Raw genomic sequence first — 26,205 nt, forward strand, 5'->3', positions numbered from 1 at the left:
GCAGCGGCCCTGCCACAAAAAAAATCGTGTTTTAGAAGCAATGAAACGAACCAGAGGATGAATTCAATGAAACGCATCAGGACCAGAGGATGGAAGATCGAAAAAGAAACCGACGGCAGGATTTGGGTGCTGCTCCCTGTTCTAGGGTTCTTCCATCTAAGGTTGTGAGGGCCTTGGCAATACTGAAGTATGTATGTGTTGCGGGGTGATGGGGAGGTGGACAGGCGGAGACAGTCGCAAATGCGACTGAGGGGCATGCTTGGAAGAGGAAGAGAGCCTCTCAAAGGGAACAACAACCTCTATCTCAGGCTAGCAAGGCAAGAAGAAGAAGATCACCCTCCGGAGGAAGAGAGTTGCCTGGTAGCACTCGATCCGGCGCTGTGGAAGGGCCTGCCGGCGCTGCTGCTGCTCAAGATCCTTGTCGACCATCTCCCCTTGGATCGCCTCTTCCGCCTTGCCGACGGCGACTGGGAGCTCACCGCCGCCATTCTCGCGCAGCCCTTGAAGCGCGACAAGTATGCGCTGCTGCTCCCGAATCAAAGCCTCGTCTTGCACAACTTTGGTGGAGTCGAGGAGAGCTCTGCTTCTACTCCTCGAGATCTGCCGCCCAGGTGGAAGAGGTTCCGAATCAGACTCGATGAGAGGGATGGTCAGAGCTCGTCGCAGAGGCGCCTCCTCGCCGTGTCTCCGCGCGGGCTGTTGGTTCTCTACTGCACCACAGGTGAAGGCGACGCGGGAAATCGTCACTCCCTGCTCTGCTACAGCCTAGATCCGGAGCAGCCGCAGCACCAAGCTTCCGTTTTGCTTCCAGCAGAGTATGATCATGACGGCGGTGGCGTCCAAGCTTGCCAAGTCGTGCATCCCGGCTGCAAGGATGATCAGTGGTGGTATCAGATCGTCATCTTGTATGCGGCAGGGAGCAAAGCTCTGGTTTTTGACTCGCGCTCCCTCTCCTGGAACACGGTGCGCAAGGCGAGCGCCGCGGAAAGGGACGTCTTTATCACTAGCAGCTGCGAGGCCATCCATCTCCCCACCAAGTCAATCTCGCATGTTGTGCTGCCTCTGGGGCTCCATTGCCAGCACCCTGAGGCGATCCAGACCCAAGACTCCACCTATTTGTTTCTTGTTGCAGCAATCGGCAAAGCCACAGGTAAAAAACACTTTTTTTTCTTTTCTGTTCTGATGAAGCTGCCAAATCTCTGCAGCCGACTATCGCTGGGCGAGAACCCCAGCTTTGGATGCTGCAAATGGTGTGAGCTACACTCTAGTTTTCATATCTTCTTTCTCACAATGTGTATGAGCAGGCATCCATGAGAATTCCCCAGTGGTGCTCGGTGGCTTGAGGATGGATGGGGAGACTGGAGACTGGGAACTCCTCCCAGGTCCTAGGGACGAAGTGTGCCGAGCTTTGGTGCTGCCGGAGCTGTGGTGCCTGGGAGTCGCGGGTTGCGTGGGCGTTTTTGTCGACTCCAAGAAGCGCTTGCTCTCGTGCTTGGTCGATCCGTGGAGCTGGTATATCAGCAGCTCCGTCAAGAGCTGGAACCTGGATGGCAAAATCATCCAGATAGTCTCTCCATGATCTTTTCTATTGTAAAGTGGACCAAGAGCCACAACAGGAATTTTACTCACAGATATAAGTATTTTGTTCCTTCTAGAAACGATTTGAATTCAAGTACTCCACTTCTTGGTGCTGTGTGCTACACGAAATCTCAAAAGAATTGGTTGTATAATGTGGCCTCGGCCACGAAAACAAAAACATACCTTGGAAGAAAGTTGGACGAGGCGGCCGTTTCATCGAAAGAGAAGCACCAAAGGAAAACTCACAGCAAATTCTTCGTGTGTAGAATCTTCCCCAGAGCCCATGAGGCCTGGCGCCGATCCTCTCGTTCGAGTTTTCCAAGTACTCGTTGCTACAGGTAGTAAATCGTCTTGAAGCTGACCTCGAATTGGTCAGCTCCAAGCAAGATAAGCTCCAGCAGCCCGAGCCCCGAAGCACAGGGACGCCGCTGGCAATTAGCTACGTCGTTGGTGACTTCGTGTATTAAAGGCTTTTGGACAGTTTATAGCGAAGCCCTTGTAATTCTTTCCAAGCTATGAGGAAAACCCTTCCAGAAAAGGTGATGGCCTTTGATTCCAAGAAATCTATTACTACTACTATCCGTGACATAGAAAAGCGCACGCCCAGGGATTCGCTCCGGACGGACCGTGAGTCGCTGGAGTGGTAAAATTCGCGAAGGAGTTGCAGGGCAAGATTTGCATGGATGGATCGATCCCGACGTGAATACCGAGGAGCGGGATTTGTAGGAATGTTCTTGGGCTCAAGGATGTCAAAGGAGAAATCGTGTGAAGGAGAAATCCATGGCGCAAAAGGAAAGAACAGATAAAACCTTATTAAAAGGAATTAATAAAAGGAACTGCTAGTTTTAGGGCTTTTCGAAACGAATTAAGGGGGGAAGATAAAAGTGCTCTGTTTTTAGGGTTCTTTGTTTTAAGGTTATCAATCTAAAGAAGAAATGGGGGTTCTTTCTCTGCCTTGCATTGCGTGTGTCGCGTCTAGGTCACAAGGCACGGCCCTTGCGCCTCACAATCGCGTGGCGGGATGCAGGAAAGAGAGGCGTGGCGCGCTCACTGTCGTCGCTTCGTCTCCGGGAAGTGATGGACGCTCGGCTCGTCGCGAAATTTCAGCTCGGGAGGGATATTTCAGGCTTTTCTCCAATGTCAACGAAGCTACGTTGAAGCACGAGCCAGGTTTGTGGACGATTTCTCTGAGAATTTCGTGTTTTCTACATAGCTGCTGTAGGGAGCCTAGTGAGTGCCATTTTTCTCGTCGCGGGGACAACAGTAAGAAATATTGTCACAGCCTATTCAAGGCTGATTTTTTTTTCTTTTCTGTGATTGGTGTCAAAGATTGGAGCTGGAGTTTTGGCTATTCCTGCCGTAACAGAGGAGTCTGGGTTCGCAGCATCATCTCTAACTTGCAGCATTTGCTGGCTATACATGGTATGGAAGATTTCCATTATTATTCGACTGGTTGAGTGGAAGATTAGTTCTCAGGTTGCTACGGGATTGCTAGTAGCAGAAGTTAACGTGAGCACTATGTGTGAACTTGGCTCCGGTGGCGTATCGATTGTAAGCTGTTTTCCAGTTCTAGGACATGTCTGCTGATTGCCGATTGCTTTCAACAGGTTTCCATGGCTGAGAGAACTTTAGGAGCGATTGGAGTTCGGTTTGCCAGGTTTCTATCCTTTAATACGCACCATTCTTTGAGCTCACCTTGTGTTACTGGCAGCTTGGCATACCTTTTCATTCACTATGCTTTGCTGGTGGCTTATGTGGCTCGATCTGCTGATATCATATCAAACGCCAGTGGTGCTCCTCTGTGTGTCACTGTCCGTAACTCTTCTTTTTTCTTGTCTTTGACTCTTGTGCTTGACTGCTACTTTCTTTCAGATGGGCTAGTGCGCTACTCTTCACTGGAATATTTGGCGGGCTATGCTACAGTGGAAGGTGAAAGAAGCTCGTCATTATAACATTGCTCCAACCCGGTCCCTAATTGCAGCCAGCGTATAATCGGGGCGTTTAATGGAGCTTTGGTACTTGGAATAATTGCAAGTTTTATCTCCCTTGTGGTAAGGTCTCATATATGGTATGGTTTACTAACGCTTATACAAAGACAATTGTGGCATAGGCTGTTTCAACAGGATATATAGAGCCTGAATTACTCCTGCGAGCCAATTTTGCTGCAGTGCCTAGAAGCGTTCCTGTGATTGCATTGGCATTTGTCTACCAGGTACTGTTTTGTCTTAAACTTGGTTGCTATCATATTTTTACGTGACAGAATGTAGTTCCTGTTATTTGTACCAATCTTGAAGGGGACCTCAAAAAGATAAGGTACACGGGGCTTTACTTTCTTATGCATTATAGAACTTAGTTCCTAAGTCTTTAGGACCGCCATTGTGGCCGGGACTGCCATTCCCTTGGCAATGTTTATTGTATGGGATGCCGTTATTCTTGGCAGCGTATACCCGGGAGCCGGAAACTCATCTCTTTCAGATCCATTGATGCAATTGCGATCACAAAGCGGCATCATAAGCGTACGTTTGTGCTGTTTCTCAATCGTTGTAAATAATTTCGTTTTTGTAACAGCCTCTGGTGGAAGTATTCTCGCTGCTGGCCATCACGACGTCTTATATCGGTTTTGTGCTTGGTCTGTCGGACTTTGTCGCCGATTGTAAGTGCTGATTGATTTCCTGAAAGCTTATGGTAGCTTCTTGTTAGTGCTCAAGCTCCCGGGTGGCGGATCCAGAAAACCTTTACCATATGCTGTGACTCTGCTTCCTCCAACAGCACTCGCGTTACTATCTCCAGACATATTTTTCAAAGCTTTGGATTTTGCTGGTGCCTACGGCGGTAAGCTGTTGGACAAAAACAAGATGCTTCGCCTTATCACTTTTTTTTCTCTCTTTTTCACCGCAGTGCTAGTCTTGTTTGGTATTTTGCCGGCATCTATGGCCTGGTCACAAAGATACTCGACATCTTCTTTACCCGCTGTTCCTCCTATGGTTCCTGGAGGTCGTTTGGCACTGGGTGTGATGATAACAGGAGCTGGCTTCATCATTACTACACAGTTTTTGAGCACACTCTCGTGAGCAAAATGCTTTATGATCGATCAAAGTATCAGGCTTTCCAAGCTCTATCAGATTACTTTACGATAAGTCTATCTTGAGAGTGAGTGTTTGAATTCGATGCAAATTGCTAGCTGAATAAACTATGACATAAAAACTTTCATTCGAAATTTAGAGTCTTCTTCCTTGCACTGCTGGGATGGAGCGCACTCGTTCATGTCCCGGAAGCGATGGAGGGGCTCTCCAAATCCTATCGTAATTTTTCAGTTCGCCAAGCTACATTCCCGGTTTGTGGACAATTTTGTAGAAAACTTTCAGATTTTCTTTATGGCTGTTGTTTAGTTTAGCCACAGCGGAAGGTATTACTACTGTGGAGCTTGCGGACTGTCAGCTTGGCATACCTTTCACAGTCAGGGGGTATTTGATGGAACTTGGAAATAGCTAAAAGTTCTATCGCTCTTGTGGTGAGAAGTTCCGCTATGTATTATTTCACACTTATCGCATGGACTGTTTGAGCAGGATTTGTCACTCCTGCGAAGCCAATTGTGCTGCTGCGTCCCTGCGATTGCATTCTACCAGGTAATTTTCATTGTAAGACTCTCATATCCAGGTGCTGGTCATCATACAATGAGCTTCTTTTTTCAGTGCTCTCAAGCAAAAGCTTTCTCATATCCCATGACACTCAAGAGCACTCTCTAAATTTATTTTTTTGGGAGCACTGCTGTAAGTTCTTGTCATGAAAAACCAGATGTTTGTCTCACGATTCTACTCTTTACTACAGTGTTAGTTATTTTGCCTGGGGCACAGTCGGGACCTCTTTGAATTGCTAAACAACGACCAAAATTTGTTGTGGGCTTGGAAGTATCAGATCTTCATCAAAGCCGAGTTCTCTCAAATCAAGAGCTTATTCAAAAATGTCTCAATGTCAGTAGGCTGGATTTTCCTATTGCTGTTATTCTGCATAAAAGGTAACGAGTCAGATTGCTTATGATCGGTAGTCACAATTGTTACTTACCCTTAGTTTTGCTACTAAAGCAGCTCGAAAGCTATTCTCTGTCACTGCCGAGTCTATAGACGTGACCGACAATCCTAAGCTCCACAGGTAGTTGAGCAGCTGAAGCATAACGTCCTGACGCTGTGGTCTTCTTCTATGTATCCGGATGGCAAAAGTTCCTTCATCGTCGAGAGCATTCACAGACAACTCATCTCGATCGTCACTGGTTGTAAGTTCTGTCTTGATTGCCCCGATCTCTGCTCCTGGGCCGGCCGTTTCTTCTGTTGTTGCCTTGCTGTTCTCTAACTGTGCTACCCTTCTTTGTAGGTATTGCATGTGATCTATTGCTCCTTGCAGCACAGATAACTTATCCTGCGAGCAAAGAATGTAAGAGCTTTCATCGATCTCGGATTGATCTTACTTACCTTCGTTTTGAATGGGATCAACGACCTCAACCTCGAAATGCTGTCCTTGTGCCTCCTTCTTCTGTTTCGCTCGGCGTCTATGTGTACAGTTCGGGTACGTGCATCTTCTCCTCCTGACATAGTTTGTGTTGGTCCTTGTGCTAAGCCACGAGCTCGTTTTCTTACTTCTTCTATTTGAGCTAGTGCTAGCAGCATCCTCTTGATCATTGCCTGCGAGGTAGTGGGAATTGCCATGCTCTTCTGCTGGAGCGGATCCCATTTTCTAAATGCCGTGGCTGAACTAGTGTCGAATTGCGTTCCTAGGCTTGAAGTTGCTTGATAGATTGTCGTCCAGTCTGACGTCGTGTAACTTTGATGATGCAGGCCAGGGATGTCCAGCGATGCCTCGGAAGGAGATTGTGAGAAAATGGATGACGTCGAGGTTGAGGGATGTTCCGTGGATACTGGCAATGCAACAGGAGCAGCATACAGGAATGTTCTTATAGTCTGGAGCAAGGAGTCGGTCTCAAGAATCTACAAGGTGAACAAGATTAGAAACGACTCTAAGCTTGGATTGTCTTACAGTTTCCGTGGAACCAATTTCCAGGACGCCATCCAGCAGCGGGATGCACAGGAGGCTCTGGATGATTGTGGCCTAAAATGCAGGTAAGGAAAGGAAACAAAGCTTGCTTCAGTTTTGTCAAAGTCAAGGACTTACTTGCAGGAAATCTCTTTGCTCGAGCACTGAGGTGTTCGTGACATTCACGCCTGTGACCCATACGTGCTCGCGTCTGATCGCTGCTATACCGGCATGCCTGAAAGGTGAAAAAAGCATTCAAACTTCGCGCTGAAAACTCTCAATACCCATGTCCGAATGGAAACTGGCAGGACTTGTAAGCTGTGTAGAACAGCGCTTGCTGGAAACTGGAGCCTGCTGGCCATAAGCCTTGTTGCCACACGAGATCACTGCAGTCGACGAAAAGCGAGGTATTTGGTTCGTGAATTACTTGATAGTATCAGAAGTGCAAGGCCTCATTTCATAATATACACAAAGAAGATCATCAACGTGCACTCCAGAAACGAGATAAAGAGATTGGAAATCTCAGCTCTCCCTTCTGGAGAGAAAGGGATAGAGAGAGGGAGGAAGAAAAGCTCAAACGAGATACGATTCTCCAAAACTCACCGTTGTGGCAGCGACCAGACGACGATGTAAGACCAGCCAATGTAATTCACGAGCGCTGCCAGTCGCTGCTCGGAGACGCTCAGCACGGAGAGAGGGAGGATCATCATCCTGCTCGCTTATCCATCGAAAGTCGAGCAAGTGAACACCCACCCTCTCTGGTGGTGTTCAAGTTTGATTGGAAACATAACACTTTCCAAATGGACAGGGCAAAAATAAAGGTAGATCTTAGTCAACACCACGGACATTCTCGAAAGACAGTTAGCTGTGCAGATCTAGAAAGACTGCTGCCGCGCGAAGAAGTTTTCAAACTTGGGAATATGCATGGGAATATGCCGCATGCTTTAAACATCAAAGAGTGAAGAGGACTTGGACAACATGCATGGGAATTCAACAGGTAGACATTTTGGAAACTTTTCTTGTGTCTTCAGGTACTTGAAGAGAGCCATTCTTCACCGAGTCACCCCAATCTAATGTCAGTGGTTACTTCTTTGAAGATACTGGAGATAGTTCTTGCGACCGCCCAACATTTTTGACTTCGCTGTTAATCTACCTTCGAACAAACAGAAAAATTCAAGCCCTGAGCTCCACATTTCAGCTGGGACAGGACCACGAGCTCAAACTCAGCAATAGTCAAACTCAACTATCATCTATCTTCGAACAAACAGAAAAATTCAAGCCCTGAGCTCCACATTTCAGCTGGGACAGGACCACGAGCTCAAACTCAGCAATAGTCAAACTCAACTATCATCTCTCTCTCTCTCTCTCTCTCTCTCTCTCTCTCTCTCTCTCTCTCTCTCTCTCTCCCTCTCTCCCTCCCCCCCCCACCCCATATTTCCGATCTCAAACATAAAATCTCAGCCATCAACTGCAGGATAAAAAAGAAAATAAAAATTATAAATCTAGAATCTAAACTGGACTTCCATTGACTATTGAGCTCAACTCAACTCATGAGTTGAGCTCAATTTCTTGGGACAAGCTAATCACACTTCTGATTCTAGCAACTTCAGTTTGATAAGGTGGACCCTGAGCTTTTGATTTAACCGTCACTCACTTCCATAGCTTTCTCAAAGATGTGTTCTTCTTGGTCTCCTTCTTCATCACTTTGGCCACTGCCATGTTGAAGTATTCCTGGGTGACGTGAACGCGCCTCTCTCGCAGAGCAAACATTCCAGCCTCCTTGCAGCACAGATAACTTATCCTGCGAGCAAAGAATGTAAGAGCTTTCATCGATCTCGGATTGATCTTACTTACCTTCGTTTTGAATGGGATCAACGACCTCAACCTCGAAATGCTGTCTCCGTCTTCGGTTTCGCTCGGCGTCTATGTGTATAGTTCAGGTACGTGCATCTTCTCCTCCTGACGTAGTTTGTGTTGGTCCTTGTGCTAAACCACGAGCTCGTTTTCTTACTTCTTCTATTTGAGCTAGTGCTCGCAGCACCCTCTTGATCATTGCCTGCAAGGTAGTGGGAATTGCCATGCTCTTCTGTTGGAGCGGATCCCATTTTCTAAATGCCGAGGCTGAACTAGAGTCGGATTGCTCTCCTGCTACAAGAGTTCCTAGGCTTGAAGTTGCTTGATAGATTGTCGTCCAGTCTGATGTCATGTAACTTTGATGATGCAGGCCAGGGATGTCCAGCGATGCCTCGGAAGGAGATTGTGAGAAAATGGATGACGTCGAGGTTGACGGATGTTCCGTTGGTACTGGCAATGAAACAGGAGCAGCATACAGGAATGTTCTTATAGTCTGGAGCAAGGAGTCGATCTCAAGAATCTACATGGAACAACTCTAAGCTTGGATTGTCTTACAGTGTCCGTGGAACCAATTTCCAGGACGCCATCCAGCAGCGGGATGCACAGGAGGCTCTGGATGATTGTAGCCTAAATGCAGGTAAGGAAACAAAGCTTGCTTCAGTTTTGTCAAAGTCAAGGACTTACTTGCAGGAAATCTCTTTGCTCAAACACTGAGGTGTTCGTGACATCCACGCCTGTGACCCATACGTGCTCGCGTCTGATCACTGCTATACCAGCATGCCTGAAAGGTGAAAAAAGCCTTCTTTTATTCAAACTTCGCGCTGAAAACTCTCAATACCCATGTCCGAATGGAAACTGGCAGGACTTGTAAGCTGTGTAGAACAGCGTTTGCTGGAAACTGGACCCTGCCGGCCATAGTTGCCACACGAGAGCACTGCAGTCGACGAAAAACCGGGGTATTTATTACTTGATAGTATCAAGAGCACCCATGCAAGGCCTCATTTCATAATATACACAAAGAAGATCATCATCGTGCTCTCCAGAAACGAGGATAAGAGATTGGAAATCTCAGCTCTCCCTTCTGGAGAGAAATAGATAGAGAGAGGGAGGAAACGAGATACAATTCTCCAAAACTCACCGTTGTGGCAGCGACCAGACGACGACGTAAGACCAGCCAATGTAATTCACGAGCGCTGCCAGTTGCTGCTCGGAGACGCTCAGCACGGAGAGAGAGAGGATCGTCATCCTGCTCGCTCGCTCGTTCACTGATCCATCAAAAATCGAGAGAGTGAATAGGCTCTCCGGTGATGTTCAAGTTCGAATGGAAATATAAAAATTTTCAGATGGAAAGGGCAGAAAGACCCAGATCTGAATCAACACCACGGACATTCTCGAGACAATTTGCTTTGCAGATCTAGAAATTCTGCTGCCGCGCGAAGAAGTTTTCAAACGTTAGAATATGCATGGGAATATGCCGCATGTTTTAAATATTAGGTCCTTTGAAGATACTGCCGACATTTTTTACTCCCAACTGTAATTAGAGCATCATTTGTGTCTTGTAATCTGTCTTTGACCAAACAAAACATTTTTACTAAAAGTCAATGGGAGGCAAAAAAAATCAATTACAAAGTCAATATAGTGAATGAAAGTCCTCGAAAACTGACTACCATCGACTTCAAGGATTGACTTTTGAGCTCAAGAGTTGAGCTCAGTTTTTTGGTCTATTAAACTAATCATTCCGTCCAAACGTATAAAGAGCTCCATTTTAGTAAGAGATTTTGATTTAACTCACTTCCATAGCTTTCTCAAAGACATGTTCTTCTCGGTCTCCTTCTTCATCACTTTGGCCACCGCCATGTCGAAATCTTCCTGGGTGACATGAACGCGCCTCTCTCGCAGAGCAAACATTCCAGCCTCCGTGCACACCGCCTGGAGAGCAAAAAAAAAAAAAAACACACTCCGTCGTCAAGGACCAACTAAAGCGCGAGCATCACAAACCTTTAGCTCCGCTCCCGAGGCACCGTTCATCTTCTCGGCGATCTTCTTCAGGTCGATCCCCCGCATTAGATTCATCTTGCGCGAATGGATCTTGAGGATATCCAGACGGGACTGGAAAAACGAGCGCGTGAGGAAAGAACAGAAAAAAGGACCAGGAAATACCTCTTCAGTTGGGTTTGGAAACTCGATCTTGCGGTCTATTCGTCCGGGCCGGAGGAGAGCGGGATCAAGGATGTCGATCCTGTTTGTAGCCATGAGAACTTTGATCTTGTTGGAGGCCTCGAAACCATCCAGTTGATTGAGCAGCTCCAGCATTGTTCTCTGCACTTCACTGTCCCCGTTGCCATTGCCAGACTCCATACGGGACGAGCCAATGCTGTCAATCTCGTCCATAAAGATAATGGATGGAGCATGCTCTCTAAGAAAACACAGAAAAACGTAACTATACTAGGATAGAATATGGATATTACGATACCTTGCCATGACGAAAAGCTCTCGCACCATTCTCGACCCTTCTCCGATGTATTTCTGGACTAGCTCGGACCCCGAAACTCTTATGAATGTACAGTCCGTATGGTGAGCCACGGCCCGAGCCAGCAAAGTTTTTCCAGTTCCAGGAGGACCATACAGTAGCACTCCCTGCGCAGCAGAAGACAAGAATAGATGCTGGTACCAAAAGCCAAACTTTTGTTAGCAAAATTTTACCTTCGGCTGTGCAATACCCAGGCTCTCAAAAAGCTCAGGATGCTTGATCGGAAGCTCAATAACCTGAGAAAGAAATGAAATAAGAAACTCAACTTCGAAGGGAAAAGCATAGCCAAAACTGACCTCTTTGATCTCTTTGATTTGCTGGTCAAGCCCACCGATCATATCGTACGTGGAGTCCGGGACCTTCTCAACCTTCATCAAATTCACGAGAGGATCCACTTTGCTGGGAAGGATCAAGTGCAGCACATAGCTATCGTTTCGAAGAGCAACTCGAGTGGTGGGAGTGATCTTGCTCATGTCGATGCTCTTGTCAACATCTACGACATACTTTCCTTCTGGGTGCACCTAAAGTTCCACCAAGAAGAAAAAAATACTCTAAAGTGCCAGAAAGGAGGAGAAAAAAAATTACATACCTTCACAAGAACTTTGCTCTTTCCCATCACTTTGACGACCTCACCAACATAAGATCCCGGCTCTTGCAATAGCTGTAGCTCCTCTCGAAGCATTCTAACTGGAAGAAGGAAATAAAAACCTATGGATCACGCTTCTCGCGAGATTTTCGATTCGGTACCTTTGGAGTTGAGATCGTTTCGCTGCGCTTCCAGGCGCGCGAGATTGTTGCCCTTGATGCGCAGCTGCTGCGAGGCATCGTGGATCCGAGATGTGTAGTAGTCATGGAATCCCTCGCCACACCGCCCCATTCCTTGAAAACCCTAGCCTCGAGAGAGCACAAATAAAATACTATAGTACCTCGATTTAGGGTTCTAGAGCTCTGCTGCGCGATGGGTGAGTGGAAGCGCCATTCTCATGAATGCCGCCAGATTACGAGCTCGATCTTTCTGCAGGTGAGAAGAATCGGCCCAGCAAGAAGCAAAAGCGCGGCAAGGTATGGCAAAGGCGCCATCGATATCGCGCGATGAAATTTTCGTTTCTTGCTCTCTAGGAACCGGAGTCCTCGGCTCCCCCCCAAATTCCTGCCGATGACGACATGGAAGAAGACATCGTCGAGGTCTATGAGGAAGAGGATGAAGGTTCGTCTCTCTACACTTCTTTTTTTCTTTCTAGTTCTTTCTAAGGATGGGATTTGTTGTGTATGTAGTCGACGAGCATGAAACCGCGGGGAAAATGGATTTTAGCAAGCTCGAGCTAAAGCCAGACCACGAGAAGAGACCACTCTGGGTTGGACCTGATGGCCATATCTTTCTCGAGACGTTTTCTCCGCTATACAAGCAAGCATACGACTTTCTCATTGCCATTGCCGAGCCTGTGTGTCGGTAAGCGTCAGGTCTCGCTGATATGAGAAGTTGTTACACTCAAGTATTTTTCTTTGAAACGTTGTTCCAGGCCAGAACATATGCACGAGTACAATCTCACGCCACATTCTTTGTACGCGGCTGTCTCCGTTGGTCTTGAGACTCAGACAGTCATTACGGTGCTGGAACGGCTGTCGAAAGCAAGGCTCCCGCAGGAGATTGTGAATTTCATCAAAGAGTCGACTCTCAACTATGGCAAAGTAAAACTAGTTCTGCAGAAGAATCGTTATTTTGTAGAATCTTCTTATCCGGAGGTATGGTGCAACTTTGATTGGTGAAACTTACTTTCTGTCGTGCAGATTCTGGAGAGGGTTTTAAAGGACGATGTCATCTCTCGAGCCAGAATTTTTTCGGAGGCATGTGAAAGTTTTTCTTTCAAATCCTGTCTAGCTTTCTCACGGCAAAATCTTCTAGGCAAGTGCGGAGCACGGTTTTACGGTCAACAAGTCGTTGTCCAATGCTACCACAGAACAAGACTTGCTTGCCGGGGATGAAGTTGCTGCTGGAGAAGAGAAGGATGTGATGTCTTTTGAAATTGATCCTGCTCAAGTAACTATTCTTGTATTGGTTAAGTCGGTTTGGCTCACACAGGAACTTGTCAGGTAGAACATGTGAAGCAGAGGTGCCTGCCAAGTGCTTTAAACTATCCGATGCTCGAGGAATACGACTTTAGAAACGATTCGGTAATGTCTTTTGTGCACAATATTTTTTTATCTGTTTTTCGTGTTTTCCTTATCATGCAGGTCAATCCTGACTTAAGCATTGAATTGAAACCTCAAGCTCAACCTCGACCTTATCAAGAAAAGAGCTTGAGCAAAATGTTTGGAAATGGTGTGTATAACAACCACGTTTTGCAAGTTTTTGAGTACTGACCTGTACTCCAGGACGTGCGAGGTCTGGAATTATCGTATTACCTTGTGGAGCTGGTAAATCCTTAGTGGGAGTTTCAGCCGCCTGCCGCATTCGCAAAAGCTGCCTTTGCTTAGCCACCAATGCAGTGTCGGTCGACCAGTGGGCCTTTCAGTTTAAACTCTGGTCTACTATCCGTGACGATCAGATTTCTCGTTTCACATCAGACAGTAAAGACAAGTTCAAATCAAACGTCGGTGTCGTTGTGACCACCTACAACATGGTTGCTTTCAAAGGCAAACGATCAGAAGAATCCGAAAAAGTCATTGAATTGATAAAAAGCCGCGAGTGGGGCTTACTTCTTATGGATGAGGTAATACGACTATCTTCAAAATAGTACTACTGACCGTCTTTTTTCCTTGTAGGTGCATGTTGTGCCTGCTCATATGTTTCGTAAAGTTATTAGTATCACCAAGTCTCACTGCAAACTTGGACTCACTGGTAAGCAGCTATTAAATATACGGCTGGGACTTACACACCCTGTGAGTTTCTTGCAGCCACACTTGTCAGAGAAGACGAACGTATTACCGATCTGAATTTTCTAATTGGTCCAAAGCTGTACGAGGCGAACTGGCTGGATCTTGTGAAAGGCGGCTACATTGCCAATGTTCAATGTGCTGAAGTCTGGTGCCCAATGACTAAAGAATTTTACGCCGAATACCTGAAGAAGGAGAACAGAAAGCAACAGGTAAATTCCTACTTATTCATTTCCGTAATATTTACCACCGCTTGACGTTCCTGTGCAGGCATTATACGTAATGAACCCCAATAAATTTCGGGCTTGTGAGTTTCTCATCCGTTTTCACGAACAACAGCGAGGAGACAAGATTATTGTCTTTTCTGATAATCTTTTCGCCCTGAGAGAGTATGCCACAAAATTGAAAAGGCCTTTCATTTACGGTCCGACCAGGTAAAAGAGACTTCTTAGACATTTGGCGTTGAAACTTTGTTTGTTGCAGCCACCATGAAAGAACAAAGATATTGTACGCTTTTAAACACAGTCCCGATGTCAACACAGTTTTCTTGTCAAAGGTATTTGTGTCAAAGGTACTTTTCTCATGTCTTATTCTTGTGCACCTGCTTCTCTCAGGTCGGTGACAATTCCATTGATATACCCGAGGCAAATGTTATCATCCAAATCTCTTCACATGCTGGTTCCCGGCGTCAAGAAGCACAACGACTCGGTCGAATATTGAGAGCAAAGGTTCTTAAGAGTTTCTATGGAGACCAAGAGAGACACTAATTAGAGATCCTCTGATTCCAGGGAAAACCCAAAGATCGTGTAAAAGGTGGCACCGAGGAATTCAATGCCTTCTTCTACTCGCTGGTCTCCACGGACACTCAGGTTCTTTGCTGGCCAAATAAGAGTATCACTTCACTTCATTTAAATCTTTCATTGTGTAGGAAATGTATTACTCTTCCAAGCGGCAGCAGTTTTTGATCGATCAGGGATACAGTTTCAAGGTTAGGAGCTGGAACGAGCTTCTTTTTCTTTTTCCGTTCTAAAAACTCTACTTCTCCAGGTTCTTACGAGCTTGCCGCCGGCTGACAGCGGCGCGGACCTGAGCTTTCACAGGCTGGAAGATCAACTGGACTTGCTGTCCAAGGTATTTCAATCTCTATTCTCGATTTCTGGAAGATTTAGATGGCGTCCAGGTTCTCAATGCCGGCGAGGACGCTGCTGGTGTCGAGCAGCTAGAACACGACGCTGATGATATCACAAACTTAAGAGCTCGCCGGATCGCTGGCTCGATGAGTGCTCTCTCGGGTGGCAAAGGGCGATCTTACATGGAATTTAGGTACTCTTTTCTTCTCTACGTTTTTTCCTGATCGATGATCTTTGTGAATTTCGATTCTTTAGTATTGGCGGACGAGGACGGGGCCAACAAGCGAAGCCACGCGATCCAAACAAGCGGCATAATCTATTCAAGAACAGATATAGATAGATAGAGGCCATTCATTTGAGACTATACAAAAATTTGTAAACAATGGATAGTAGAACTGATAGAGACCATTTGAGACTATACAAAGATTTGTAGACAATATGATAGCGCCACGTGTCTGTCGTGAGGGTTTACGGCACAAATGGGCAAGGACGCTGCCAAGGATGAGGCGCTCGAGCAGCGGTAGGCTATCGATCCAATCCCTGGAGCTCCAAATTCTCCGAGATTTCGATCGATTTCTTCCATGGCAGGCACAATATGTTGTCGCCGTTCACGGCGGGATGGCAGATGGTGAAGGTGGAGCCTCTCATCATCGAGAAATCGGAGGTATGCGCTTGGATTGAGCCGATCTAATGAGATTTCGGTTTGATTGTCTCGTGTTCTTCGAATTTCTTAGGGGATTTATGTGTATGATACGAATGGAAACAAGTACCTGGACGCCCTTGCTGGCCTCTGGAACAATGCGCTTGGTATGAGATCTTCTTCTTCTTTTTGTTTCATGCTTGCATGCATTAAATTGTTTTAGGAGGAAACGAACCTCGCCTTGTGGAGGCCGCGAAGAAGCAGCTCGATGTTCTCCCGTACTACCACTCTTTCTGGAACCGTACTACTCCAGTCACGCTGGTACTCTTTTGCTTTGGATATCTCATGAATCGCCGTTACGTATGTTTTGTTACTGGCAGGAACTTGCCAAAGAGCTTGTGGAGATGTTCACGCAGGTTAAAATGAGCCGCGTGTTGTTCACGAACAGTGGCTCCGAGTCGAACGATTCCCAAGTGCGTGTCTAGCTTTTTTCCTTCTTTTTTCTACATTTTTCTTGCGATGCAGGTGAGATTGGTTTGGTACTACTACAATGCCATCGGGAAGCCCCACAAAAAGAAGTTTATAGCACGAGAAAAAGCGTGAGAATCTTACTATGATTGTATCTTTTTGTATATTTTCTCACGCTGCTTCTAATGTAGCTACCACGGATCTACGTATGCTTCAGCCAGTCTCTCCGGGTACTTCTCTAATTCTCTTGCTCTTTCTATCGGAACTTAACAAGAGTTACACTTGTTGTCCAGTTTGCCGAACCTTCATAAAGGTTTTGACGCACCAGCATCTTTTGTTGTTCATACTGACTGTCCGCATTATTGGCGAAATCACTTGCCTGGTAAGCTGTATAGTTTTTCTTCTGCTCCTAATTTTTTTTTAAAAAATAAGGTGAGAGTGAGGAGGATTTTGCCACGAGATTGGCTGATAATCTGGAAAAGCTCATCCTAAAGGAAGGACCCGAAAATGTAAGCAACCAGGTTCAGAATTTTTTTCGCAAGTAAGCCTGTTTATTGAAGATTGCTGCCTTCATTGGAGAGCCTCTCATGGCTGCTGGCGGTGTCATGCCTCCTCCAGCTACATACTGGGACAAGGTATAGGAGCCAAACGCTTGTTTTCCTGTTTCTAACTTCTAAGTTGCAGATTCAACCCATTCTTAAAAAATACGACATCCTCCTTATTGCTGATGAGGTTCAGGAATTTGTTTTTAAATCTGAAAGTTGTTTCTGATTCAATTTTGTTTCAATCAAGGTTGTTTGTGCATTTGGAAGGCTTGGAACAATGTTCGGTTGCGACTATTACAATATAAAGCCCGATCTTGTTAGCATGGCAAAGGTATGTATTTCGAGACTAGTTAGAAGGAAGCGCTGATCCTGTAATTTTCTTCTCTTTTTAAGGCCTTATCTTCCGCTTATATGCCCATTGGAGCTGTTCTTGTAAGTGAAAAAATATCAGATGCTATCTTGAAGTTCAGTGACCAGCATGGTGAGAAGTTTCCACTTTGTATTTCATTTGCTTTATAAAGGTGGTTTTATGTGTTCTAGGCTCTCTTGGCCATGGATTTACATATTCTGGACATCCCGTTCCTTGTGCGGTTGCCTTGGAAGCATTGCACATTTACAAGTAAGCAAGCTCAATGCAACTCTGTCATCCACTTTTCCATTTCGACGTTTGATTTTTTCAAGGGAGAGAGACATTCCCGGACATGTTGCAAAAGTATCTCCCCACTTTCAGAAAGGACTGCATAAACTATCCAGCAGTCCAGTCATCGGAGAGGTTTGTTGTGATTTGCGCGGCTTGCGGGCTTTCTAACTCTGCAATCAGATTCGTGGGACTGGTTTGATCATTGGAGTCGAATTCAAAGACGGGAAGCGTCCGGAAAACACCTTTCCAGCAGACTGGGGTAATGACAGATCCGAGTTTCTTATCCCGAATGCTAGACATAACTTTCACTTTGTTCATCCAGGAGTGTCATCATATTTCGCAGATAAGTGCAAAGAGGAAGGAATGCTGGTGCGCATCTCGGGAGACGCCATCTTCATGTCTCCAACGTTGACAATCACAATCGAAGAGATTGACGAGGTAAGCTTCCTCTTTCAAGTCGCACTTAGGCAGAGACAAAAACTTTTGGAAACTTCTTTTACTACAGCTCATCACCATGTTCGAGAAGGCACTCAAAGCCACCGAGAAATACGTCGAGTCCAAGAAAAAAAGTGGATAAACATCAGCGGCCTCTGGAATAAAATGGCGTTTGTTTCATTCTTTTCTTCTTTCGGTAAAGTGCTTTTTCTTTCTTTTTTTCTTCTTCTTTGAAGTATCAATATATATATATATATATATATATATATATATATATATATTACATTAGAGCTTTTATACACGTAGTGTTTGAAGGCTGCTCGCTCTTATACAAGACCAAGTTCCTATCATCTTGGAGCCGCGAGAATTGTGGAAACGAACTGGTGACAAAGGTGTTGGTCGCCCCATCAAAATCTTAGAATTTCTACAATTTGGAGAGGGCGAGTCCTCAATTTCCAGGGCTAGCTACCGATTCTCAGCCATGATTTTCAAACGCGTCGTTTAACGCTCCAGAGAATAGCGATCAAACAAGATCAAACCTGTTTTTGATCTGATGAAAGATCTTGTGCATGCAAGAACAAAGCTTCATACAAACGCAAAGCTTCTCACCTGGAAATTTGTAGATTTTTCATCATCTAACAGCAGTGTTTGAAGCCCACGCGGGGACCTGCTCGTCGCTCTTATACAAAACCAAGTTCCTATCATCTTGGAGCGCCAGAATCGTGGAAACAAAACGATCACCGGGGACAAAGGTGTTGGTCGCCCACACACAAACCTCATGATTGACAACCACCAGGTTCCCATCCTGCTGGACCAGCAAGAAGCAGCCGTCCGCCCTGTCCCTGGTCGGGGTGGCCCAAACCCGGTCGCCATCGTACAGTACAGCCTCGCAATGCCGCTCCATGGCCAGCTTGTACCGCTGGTTGGGCGACCAGATCGCCTGATTGGGCAGGAGCCGCGAGTAGACGCGCGCCCTTGGGCCACTTTGGACCATATTGGCGTACGGAAAGCAATCATCCGACAACGAATATACGACCCTCCGGGTGGAATCTAGGGCTCTTAGCTGCGCGGGATTTACTTCCTCCGCCATGCTGTACATGCCCTCCTCCATGCTGTACTCCATGCCATATCGCCCGTCGATCACAGTGATGTAGCTGTAGCCCCAGCGGAATAGATCGGTGGCGAGGCGGTCGTGGAGCTCGCGGAAGGCGGCGACGAGGATGAATCCGGGCAAGGAGTCAGAGGGATCGGGCGTGGCGTGGCAGTCGTCGCTGAAGAACCAGAGGCGGATGAAGATGCGGCCGGTCCCGAGGAAGATCGTGTCGGAGATTGAGCGTGGCGAGTAGCGATCTGACACGGAGATTGTGTTCACTAGCGTCGCGAGAGCGGCGCTCACAAATCCGCGGGCTTCATTGCTTGCGAGTAAGAATGGGACGCCGCGATCTACGACCTGCTGGGCGCTTGCGATTGCGAGGAGCGCGAGGAGGAAGAGGAAGTAGTAGAGAGCTATGGCATTGCTGATCTCGATCTTCGCGGGCAATGCCATGGGAGATGGAATGAGTTTCAATCTCCATAGCTTTTAAAAGGGGACATCCAATAATTTTTGGCGGGTCAGCGCTTTGGATATCTCGCAAGGATATTCCTTACAAATTAATTACTTTAATTGGCATTATTATTAAGACAACTGTACGGCTTCTTCCAACTTGTACGGATTGCCTTAGGGTTTATCATGGCTGGGCAATTTCGAGCCCGACGCTACGAGCTCGAGGGAGCCGCGGCGTCCCTGGATCGGCATCCGGCAGCTGCGCATCCGCTGCTGGATCATGAATGCGGCGCTGCGGCCGCCTCAATTCACTGCGCGGTTCTTCGGGTCAGTGGTGATGAATGCGTGGATTTTCTCTCTGACAGGGTTTCAGGACGAGAAGGAGCCGCTCTTGGCGGAGGTCGTCTTTGATGATCCGCTGAGGTCGGGTGGTTTTGCTGAGAAGGATTTGGCTTCTCCTCCGGCAATGTGGCACAAGTCCAAGACTTCCAGACGGGTGGTTTCCAAGAGTGTCATGGACGAGCAAGTGGAAAATGCCGCGGCGGATTGGGATGCTTATAAGCTCACACTTTCTCAGAGATTTGGATCGTCTGGCACCATGACGATGTCCTCGGTGAGCTTCGGCCTTTTTCTAGTGCATGGTTGAGAATTATGATTTCTTTCGTGTTCTCATTGCAGGCTTTTGATGTTCTTGCGAAAGATCACAAAGGTAACGTACGCACGTAGAATGACTGTCCAACAGATCATATCGTGTTCTGTTCAGCCGCCGGAACGAGCACACATCTCCAGCAGCTGGAAGATCCCGAGAGAAAGGCCTTCGAGGATGTCAAGATTCTCACGCAGCAAGAATGTGTGACGAGACTGAAGGATCTTAACGAAGAGATTGCTGAAGCTTGGAGGAGCGAAGAACGCGTTTCTGCTTTGAGACTTACCATCAAGGTGTGAGACGGTACCTGCTCGTGGCTCACTTACAAGTTTTCTCTCTTTTCTTTTTCGCAGGTAGCCAGGCTTTTGATGGACACTTCCGTGGCACACTTCTATCCCGTGTTGTTCGTGCTCGTAACTGATGTCCTGGATAATGTCGGCGATTTAGTGTGGATGCGTATCAAGAAAAAGGCCGAGACCGATGAAAACGGGAATGCCATTGAACTGCCAGGTCTTTCTGCGTGCATGGATTTTTTTCTGTGGGATTCATTCTTGTGTTGCAGTGGATTTTTCATCTAGCGACATCTCTCAGGAGGCGAAGGATACATGTAACAACTGGTTTTTAAAAATTGGGTCCATCAAAGAGCTCTTGCCTCGGATGTAAGTCCTGACGTTTACTATAGCCTTGCGGTGCTAAATTGCATCTCCTTTCTAGATACCTCGAAATTGCTATCCTGCGGTGCTTGCAATTTCTAGAGCGAGATCCTATCTCGACCATTCAGAGGTTGTCTTCGATGGTCAGAGGGTTGGGAAGTCCTTTGACGTCTGCCTATGCTTACATATACTTATCGCGTAAAGGGCTTGCACTTTTGCCGATGGAAAGAGGTAATAAAAATGCTGGGACTACTGTTACACTGACTATTACATTCTCTCAGGTTATCTGGTTAGTGGTATCCATGATTTTACAATGCTGTTATACAGATTAATTGCTGGGGAGTTCAATCAGAATCTTTTAGAGCTGCACATTCAGAAACAAACGTATGTGAGACTGGTCGAACCAATGTTCGAGTGGGTGCTCCACTGCATATTCAAGCTTCTAAAGCAGGTATTGTTTTTTTTAATTTTCGACTAATCTTCTATGTGATCATTTTGGCAGGAGGAAACACAAGAAGTTGTGGTTGCTCTTTGTGGCAAACGAGAGAAAGATGGAATGAAGCCTTTGTCAATATTGGTGCATTACTTGCTCAAGCAGCTTCCTGCCACATTCGTGGCTAACCATGCCATTGAGATCTCCAGATTGGTGAAAAGCTCTACCGACATTTCAATGCCGCAGGTTTCGCTTATTGCATTTGCAAGATTGGCATTCACTCACTTCAGTTTGTCATTTCTAGAGTGCCAGTTTTGTCACACTCGGAAGAAAAATGTGCGACTGTCCACCTCCTCGTGAATTTCGACTTCAAGTTCTCAGTGATGTATGGAAGGTATGCCACTGACTTCTCAAGTTGTGGATATGACATTGTAAGTTTCAGGCGACTACAAAGTACACGTCTTTAATAGACTATGTAGCTGTCGCCAACGCGTTTGTCGAATACATTCTTCAGTGTTGCTCAGTAAGCTATTCGAGTTAATTGTCCATGAATTTATAAACAGTGCGCTTTTCTTTTCAGGAAACAGAGCTTATCGTAGTGCTTCGTGATTTAAAGCAGCACTTAAGCGACGGGGAGATTGATCATGAAGTTATGGAGTTCCTTGAGTTCATTGCTCTAAAGCTGATTGACCATTACGCAGACTTTAAACACCTACTTGGTCTGGTGAGTTTTCAACTTGTCTCCAGGGACAAAATTCGAGAGTTTTACACTTTTTAATTGTAATAAACAACATCAGGAGACATTCATGGACATTCTTGATATGTTTCATGGGGATTTCCGGCTTAATGTCTACAAGTGTATTTTGAATTCGGTCTCCAGGTAGTGTCTTTTTATTTCTTTATTTATGCACAACTGATTCTGAATGTCAGGAATAACATGCCTGTGCTTGATCCAGTCTGCAAAAACTTTTTGTTTGAATCAACTAAAGTGCTCCATGATTCCTTAGACAGTTTTAGTAGTGATGACGATCGAAGGCAAATAGCTCGTCTGGTGGTCAGATTTATTCAACTGGTGCGTGTAAATCTGCTTTTGCTATTGGTCAGCTGGCTATGTTTTGCAGGCTGATTACGGGAAGAATCTCGAGACCCAGCTAGATTTTCTTGTTGAGTGTCGTGCGGCTTTTCCGAGGATGGACGCTGTTAGAGTGAGTTGAGAGGTATTTGAAATGTTTTTGATCTCAAAGACTGCCCTTACTTTTTTTCTTGTATTCCAGGAGGAAGTTGTCCGTGCTAGCCATGGCATAGCTATGTCGACATTTAAACTCTGGAAAGGCTGTCATTCCGAAGCGAGCATGGATTTTGTGAAGTCGTGTATAGCATTCAACGAGATCACTATACCGTCAATCACCGATGTTACTGTGCGCGTTCAGCTTTATATCACGACTGGTGAGGTAAGTCCTGGAATTATTTCCATTGCCAAATGCATTTTCTTCTCAGGTTGCTCTGATGAACGGCCTGCTATCTTATGTTCTGAATCTCTTGAAATCCGGAATACTTTGCTTACAAGAACTTCGTTCCGAAGGTAGCAGCCATGCATACGCTATCTTGTAACGGTTTCACAGTTTTCTGTTCAGATTCCAATAACGAAGATGAGCTACGACCTTTACTACTGAAGCTTTGTTCGTTTCTGGTAGTGGTGCCAGGTAATGGAAACTCTGGATCAATTAAAAAGATTTGAGGTTCTCTTGGTTTTTTCAGGGGATCCGGAACTCGGTGTGTTGTATTTTCCAAGAGGCCTTGTGAACTTGCTCGATGCCAAACCCTGGTAGGAACAAGCAGAGTATGGATAAATTTACTCTCTGAATTCTATTACAGGTTACTGAAAGGAAGGAAGAGACTGCAAGTCCTCCTCGGTATTCTCTCTACAGTCTCGACATTGTCTCAAGACGATCTTCCATACCATGTAGCAAATGAACAGGTCTTTTTCTTAAAAGTCACTCCGTGCCTTGCTGAAAAGTGGATGCAGGTAGATAGCAACGATACGTTGTACTTTGGAGAGTCGGGATATCAAGAAGAACTGCAGAGCTTTGGTGCTATGGTTCTGGAAAAAATTGTCGCTGTCGTCAAGCAAGAAAAGAATGCGGTGAGTGCAGATTTGTTCTTTCGGAAGGTTAAGCTCCTCTCTCTTTGTAGTTGCAACGCGGGTACATGCTACTGGATACTTGTAACACTCTTTTAATGGCGTTCGAGGTCAGTGATTTTTTTTTTTTCTTATTCTCAGCTGGCTGCTTTTGTAGAACGCTGATGAAATGGGAGCTCAAATGCTTGAAAGAGCGCGATCGCTGTTGCCAAAAGAACTAGGCTATTTGGAAGCAACAAAGCAGCGAGTTCTGAGAAGTAACGAGCTAAAACTTTATAGATTGTCTCTCTCGGCTAACTCCCTTCTATCAATCCAGGCTTTGGAGCATGAATCCAGTACGCTCGTCCATGTCACGGCATTTGGCTGGAGAGGCATTCCTCTCACGACCGCCAAACCTTCATCCAACCGGTGGAGCCTTCCAAACAGGTCCACAACACAGTTATAGTGCTCAATACCAGGAACGATTCCATACTCTTGCACCATTTTCTTGAAAATTCGTGACGCTTTATCGGTTGATCCAGCACGGGTGCAAGTAGCTAGAAGTGATACAAAGGTGATCCCATCGGCTGCTACAAATTCGGCCTCCATTGCTTGAAAGAGATGGAAGACGAGCTTTGTGTTTCCTTGGTGACTGTATCCTGCTATCAGGGCATTCCATGCAAGAATGGTGGTAGTTCCAGATGATAAGGAATCGAAAATAAGTTGGCTACTTCTCATACTTCCATTTCTTCCATAGAAATCCTGCAAAGAAACGACTATAGGCTCGAGAACTTCAATCCCACGCCGGCAAATCTCCTTGTGGATTTCTCTCCCGGTTTCCAAGTCCGCGAGATTGCTACAAGCTTTCAATGCGGCAACAAAGGTCCAAGAGTTGGGCTCGCCACCTTTTCGTTTGAAGCAAAAGAAGATTCTCAGTGCTGACTCGTTATACCCATTCTCGGCATATCCCAAGATCAGTGAGTTCCAAGTCACGCTATCACGAAACTCCATTCGAGTGAAAACTCTTTGAGCGTCAACCACGCTTCCACACTTGAGAAACATATCTATGAGTGAATTTGACACGAAAGTGCTGGAATGGGAGGATTTTTCTATGGCTCGAGCATAGATCGCCATTCCCTTCTCGAGGGATTCCATGGGAACGAGATTTTCATTGAAGTCCTGGCAAGATTCTTGTGTGGCGAGGATGGCGCAAGCTTTCGCGGCTGCTACGAAGGCCCAGGGATCGCCAGCCATGGCGTGACGATCGTGTTCGAGCTGGAGGAGCTCGAACAGATTGAGAGCCTCCCGCGCGAGTCCATTGTCGGCGTACCCATGCATGAGCGAGCTCCACGCCACGGCATTGCTCTGGATCATCGAGGAGAAAACTCGCTCGGCCTCGCGCAAGCAGCCACACTTGCAGTACATAAAAACCAAGCTGCTGGCCACGAAATCGTTGGAGTCGCAGCCCTCTCTCGCGGCCAAGCGATGAACAGCCATGCCCTTCTCCAGCGCCTTGATCTTGACAAATCGCCCATGATCGACCTCTCTCTCGGCAATGCAAGCGCAAGCTTTGATCGCCGCAAGGATTGTTCGCTCGTTGAGGGATTGGATTCCAGAGAACAACTCCAGAGCAAGCTCGGGCTCTCCATTCTCGGCATACCCGAGGATCAAAGCGTTCCATAGCGCGAGATCGCGGTGGTGGAGAGAATCAAACACTCTCCGAGCTTCCACCATAGAGCCACGCTTGGCATGCTTTCTCACGAGCTTGCTCGCTGCATAGAGATCTAAAGTGCTCGTCCCTGCCAACCAAGAACTTGTTTGCTCGATCATACTTCTTGTTTTCTCGATCATATTCCAAAGACCAAATACAAATGCTAGAAGTGTTATGGAGGAGTCTCGAACTTAACTCCATAGCTAACAGCTATGGGACTTCTAACCGTGTGCCTGTGATCCTTCCAAGTCATGGAGCCAAAGATGAACCCATGGACATGGAGGTCCGGGGTTCTAACTTTCCTCTCGAGCTCAAACCTCACCTCAAACGATTTCGTCTGTCGCTTGCGGGTGAACTCCAGCACCGACGGGGTGACGGTCACAGCAATTCCCGGAGGAGCTTCCACGCTCACTCGGTAGATCGATCGGTGGTCACCGACATTGGTCACGGTCCTCTTCACGGTGTAGCTTTCAAAGAGCTCCGGCACCGAAATGGACGGATAGTTGAGCTCGCTGACCGCTGAAAACGTGTCGCAATAACCAACAATGCCACAGATACGAAAGCGCTCGACGTACTCCTTCGGATCCAAATCGTAGACGAGACCCGGATGGGCTGCAGCATACGGGTTAAGGTGGCCGGCTCCATAGTCGAAAGGTGTGGCATTCACAAATCCGGGGCTCATGTAAGCTGAAAGATGGGGAAGCAAGGGTTAAAGACAAGTTGGCGAGAAGTTCTTACCTGTTGTTACCAACGCCGAATGGATTGCAGCGGGACTCCAGTCGGGGTGGTATGATTTCAGGAGAGCAACCACACCAGTAACGTGAGGGCAAGCCATTGAAGTTCCTGAAACTATATTGTAACTTCTGGAACCACCTATCCATGCTGCTATAATTTTAACTCCAGGTGCTGTGATATCAGGCTGCCAACCATCATAGTGTTATAACATGGTTTTAAGAACTTTTGTATGATGCGTACCTTGATCACTGAAGGGAACACCATGCTTGGACCTCGAGATGAAAATGCTGCAACCGCTGGTGGTCTACCCGTAATATATTCAGTTCTTCCTGGATAGATATACGCCATTGGACAGCTGAGAAGAGGATCAAAATAAAACAAACGTTAGGATCTTGAGATCAGGACAAAATCTGTGCAACCTCGACGAGATTATGTAGGAGAGGATCGAGAGGCCATCACTGGATGAAACGTGCACGGCAGGCACGACATGCGGATCTTCCTCCAGCTCCATTTCTTGTGATGGGTCTTCGTACAAAATCATCCCGCTTCCACCCGCTGCTAACACTTCTGCACTCTTGTTGACCCGGGGGATGCCGCCGCCGCGCATACAGAGCACGATCTTCCCCTTGGTTTTCATGGGATCCAA

At 46.5% G+C, this 26,205-nt stretch overlaps 10 protein-coding genes and 1 long non-coding RNA gene across 12 annotated transcripts; 6 read left to right on the forward strand and 5 right to left on the reverse strand.

Moving 5' to 3' along the window:
• Positions 1 to 136: 136 nt before the first annotated feature.
• On the forward strand, positions 137 to 1,658 carry LOC9632208. The gene is made up of 3 exons (XM_002970236.2): positions 137 to 1,150; positions 1,206 to 1,250; positions 1,305 to 1,658. The coding sequence occupies exons 1-3, from the start codon at positions 190 to 192 to the stop codon at positions 1,577 to 1,579; spliced, it is 1,281 nt and encodes a 426-aa protein (XP_002970282.1). The 5' UTR covers positions 137 to 189; the 3' UTR covers positions 1,580 to 1,658.
• LOC112346366 lies at positions 1,568 to 1,851 on the reverse strand. The gene is made up of 2 exons (XR_002992391.1): positions 1,762 to 1,851; positions 1,568 to 1,697 (listed from the first exon to the last, which is right to left on the reverse strand). It is a non-coding gene; the product is annotated as an uncharacterized LOC112346366 (long non-coding RNA).
• Positions 1,852 to 2,496: 645 nt separating this feature from the next.
• LOC9646664 (tyrosine-specific transport protein) lies at positions 2,497 to 4,795 on the forward strand. Its single transcript, XM_024675169.1, has 14 exons — positions 2,497 to 2,748; positions 2,801 to 2,841; positions 2,908 to 3,000; positions 3,055 to 3,129; positions 3,186 to 3,235; positions 3,290 to 3,379; positions 3,451 to 3,507; positions 3,560 to 3,629; positions 3,689 to 3,790; positions 3,839 to 3,891; positions 3,947 to 4,094; positions 4,147 to 4,231; positions 4,279 to 4,410; positions 4,477 to 4,795. Exons 1-14 carry the CDS (start codon positions 2,514 to 2,516, stop codon positions 4,647 to 4,649), a joined length of 1,404 nt encoding a protein of 467 aa, XP_024530937.1. The 5' UTR covers positions 2,497 to 2,513; the 3' UTR covers positions 4,650 to 4,795.
• A 506-nt stretch (positions 4,796 to 5,301) lies between these two features.
• LOC9646665 (transcription factor TT8) lies at positions 5,302 to 6,278 on the reverse strand. Its single transcript, XM_024675067.1, has 3 exons — positions 6,045 to 6,278; positions 5,641 to 5,991; positions 5,302 to 5,582 (listed from the first exon to the last, which is right to left on the reverse strand). The coding sequence occupies exons 1-3, from the start codon at positions 6,276 to 6,278 to the stop codon at positions 5,517 to 5,519; spliced, it is 651 nt and encodes a 216-aa protein (XP_024530835.1). The 3' UTR covers positions 5,302 to 5,516.
• On the forward strand, positions 5,987 to 7,439 carry LOC112346365. 2 transcript variants are annotated; one of them, XM_024675174.1, is made up of 5 exons: positions 5,987 to 6,138; positions 6,408 to 6,564; positions 6,631 to 6,689; positions 6,730 to 6,845; positions 6,912 to 7,439. In XM_024675174.1, the coding sequence occupies exons 1-5, from the start codon at positions 6,056 to 6,058 to the stop codon at positions 6,965 to 6,967; spliced, it is 471 nt and encodes a 156-aa protein (XP_024530942.1). In that variant the 5' UTR covers positions 5,987 to 6,055; the 3' UTR covers positions 6,968 to 7,439. The 2 variants fall into 2 exon arrangements, with proteins under 2 accessions (XP_024530942.1, XP_024530943.1); XM_024675175.1 differs by having other exon boundaries at positions 6,748 to 6,845.
• A 2,700-nt stretch (positions 7,440 to 10,139) lies between these two features.
• LOC9632210 (26S proteasome regulatory subunit 8 homolog A) lies at positions 10,140 to 11,905 on the reverse strand. Its single transcript, XM_002970462.2, has 8 exons — positions 11,735 to 11,905; positions 11,577 to 11,674; positions 11,284 to 11,508; positions 11,161 to 11,223; positions 10,931 to 11,094; positions 10,618 to 10,873; positions 10,456 to 10,566; positions 10,140 to 10,386 (listed from the first exon to the last, which is right to left on the reverse strand). The coding sequence occupies exons 1-8, from the start codon at positions 11,862 to 11,864 to the stop codon at positions 10,246 to 10,248; spliced, it is 1,188 nt and encodes a 395-aa protein (XP_002970508.1). The 5' UTR covers positions 11,865 to 11,905; the 3' UTR covers positions 10,140 to 10,245.
• A 54-nt stretch (positions 11,906 to 11,959) lies between these two features.
• On the forward strand, positions 11,960 to 15,411 carry LOC9632211 (general transcription and DNA repair factor IIH helicase subunit XPB1). Its single transcript, XM_002970238.2, has 19 exons — positions 11,960 to 12,049; positions 12,107 to 12,194; positions 12,263 to 12,437; positions 12,508 to 12,730; positions 12,776 to 12,832; positions 12,891 to 13,025; positions 13,079 to 13,159; positions 13,220 to 13,307; positions 13,361 to 13,698; positions 13,751 to 13,826; positions 13,883 to 14,073; positions 14,132 to 14,295; positions 14,345 to 14,417; positions 14,476 to 14,589; positions 14,650 to 14,730; positions 14,790 to 14,849; positions 14,909 to 14,992; positions 15,042 to 15,184; positions 15,247 to 15,411. The coding sequence occupies exons 1-19, from the start codon at positions 11,975 to 11,977 to the stop codon at positions 15,329 to 15,331; spliced, it is 2,331 nt and encodes a 776-aa protein (XP_002970284.2). The 5' UTR covers positions 11,960 to 11,974; the 3' UTR covers positions 15,332 to 15,411.
• A 28-nt stretch (positions 15,412 to 15,439) lies between these two features.
• Positions 15,440 to 17,935, forward strand: LOC9646666 (gamma aminobutyrate transaminase 1, mitochondrial). Its single transcript, XM_002970239.2, has 18 exons — positions 15,440 to 15,511; positions 15,580 to 15,655; positions 15,726 to 15,798; positions 15,855 to 15,952; positions 16,012 to 16,104; positions 16,157 to 16,230; positions 16,291 to 16,329; positions 16,393 to 16,481; positions 16,532 to 16,608; positions 16,660 to 16,734; positions 16,784 to 16,831; positions 16,892 to 16,975; positions 17,038 to 17,125; positions 17,185 to 17,263; positions 17,326 to 17,416; positions 17,465 to 17,543; positions 17,607 to 17,722; positions 17,790 to 17,935. Exons 1-18 carry the CDS (start codon positions 15,471 to 15,473, stop codon positions 17,859 to 17,861), a joined length of 1,392 nt encoding a protein of 463 aa, XP_002970285.1. The 5' UTR covers positions 15,440 to 15,470; the 3' UTR covers positions 17,862 to 17,935.
• Positions 17,936 to 19,446: 1,511 nt separating this feature from the next.
• On the forward strand, positions 19,447 to 23,852 carry LOC9632212 (UPF0505 protein). Its single transcript, XM_024675167.1, has 24 exons — positions 19,447 to 19,589; positions 19,636 to 19,875; positions 19,941 to 19,971; positions 20,026 to 20,201; positions 20,262 to 20,418; positions 20,471 to 20,567; positions 20,623 to 20,792; positions 20,843 to 21,012; positions 21,064 to 21,240; positions 21,299 to 21,388; positions 21,437 to 21,517; positions 21,575 to 21,718; positions 21,792 to 21,874; positions 21,925 to 22,066; positions 22,116 to 22,199; positions 22,269 to 22,445; positions 22,492 to 22,576; positions 22,629 to 22,697; positions 22,753 to 22,819; positions 22,870 to 22,972; positions 23,021 to 23,137; positions 23,188 to 23,244; positions 23,292 to 23,391; positions 23,451 to 23,852. The coding sequence occupies exons 1-24, from the start codon at positions 19,449 to 19,451 to the stop codon at positions 23,462 to 23,464; spliced, it is 2,772 nt and encodes a 923-aa protein (XP_024530935.1). The 5' UTR covers positions 19,447 to 19,448; the 3' UTR covers positions 23,465 to 23,852.
• Positions 23,515 to 24,451, reverse strand: LOC112346334 (pentatricopeptide repeat-containing protein DOT4, chloroplastic-like). The gene is made up of 2 exons (XM_024675068.1): positions 23,659 to 24,451; positions 23,515 to 23,549 (listed from the first exon to the last, which is right to left on the reverse strand). Exons 1-2 carry the CDS (start codon positions 24,449 to 24,451, stop codon positions 23,515 to 23,517), a joined length of 828 nt encoding a protein of 275 aa, XP_024530836.1.
• A 545-nt stretch (positions 24,452 to 24,996) lies between these two features.
• LOC9631726 (subtilisin-like protease SBT5.3) lies at positions 24,997 to 26,196 on the reverse strand. Its single transcript, XM_024675069.1, has 4 exons — positions 26,019 to 26,196; positions 25,800 to 25,888; positions 25,638 to 25,743; positions 24,997 to 25,511 (listed from the first exon to the last, which is right to left on the reverse strand). Exons 1-4 carry the CDS (start codon positions 26,194 to 26,196, stop codon positions 24,997 to 24,999), a joined length of 888 nt encoding a protein of 295 aa, XP_024530837.1.
• Between the last annotated feature and the right edge of the window lie 9 nt (positions 26,197 to 26,205).

This window comes from Selaginella moellendorffii, unplaced genomic scaffold (genome assembly GCF_000143415.4).
Source record: "Selaginella moellendorffii unplaced genomic scaffold, v1.0 SELMOscaffold_14, whole genome shotgun sequence".
Taxonomy (NCBI): Eukaryota; Viridiplantae; Streptophyta; class Lycopodiopsida; order Selaginellales; family Selaginellaceae; genus Selaginella; species Selaginella moellendorffii.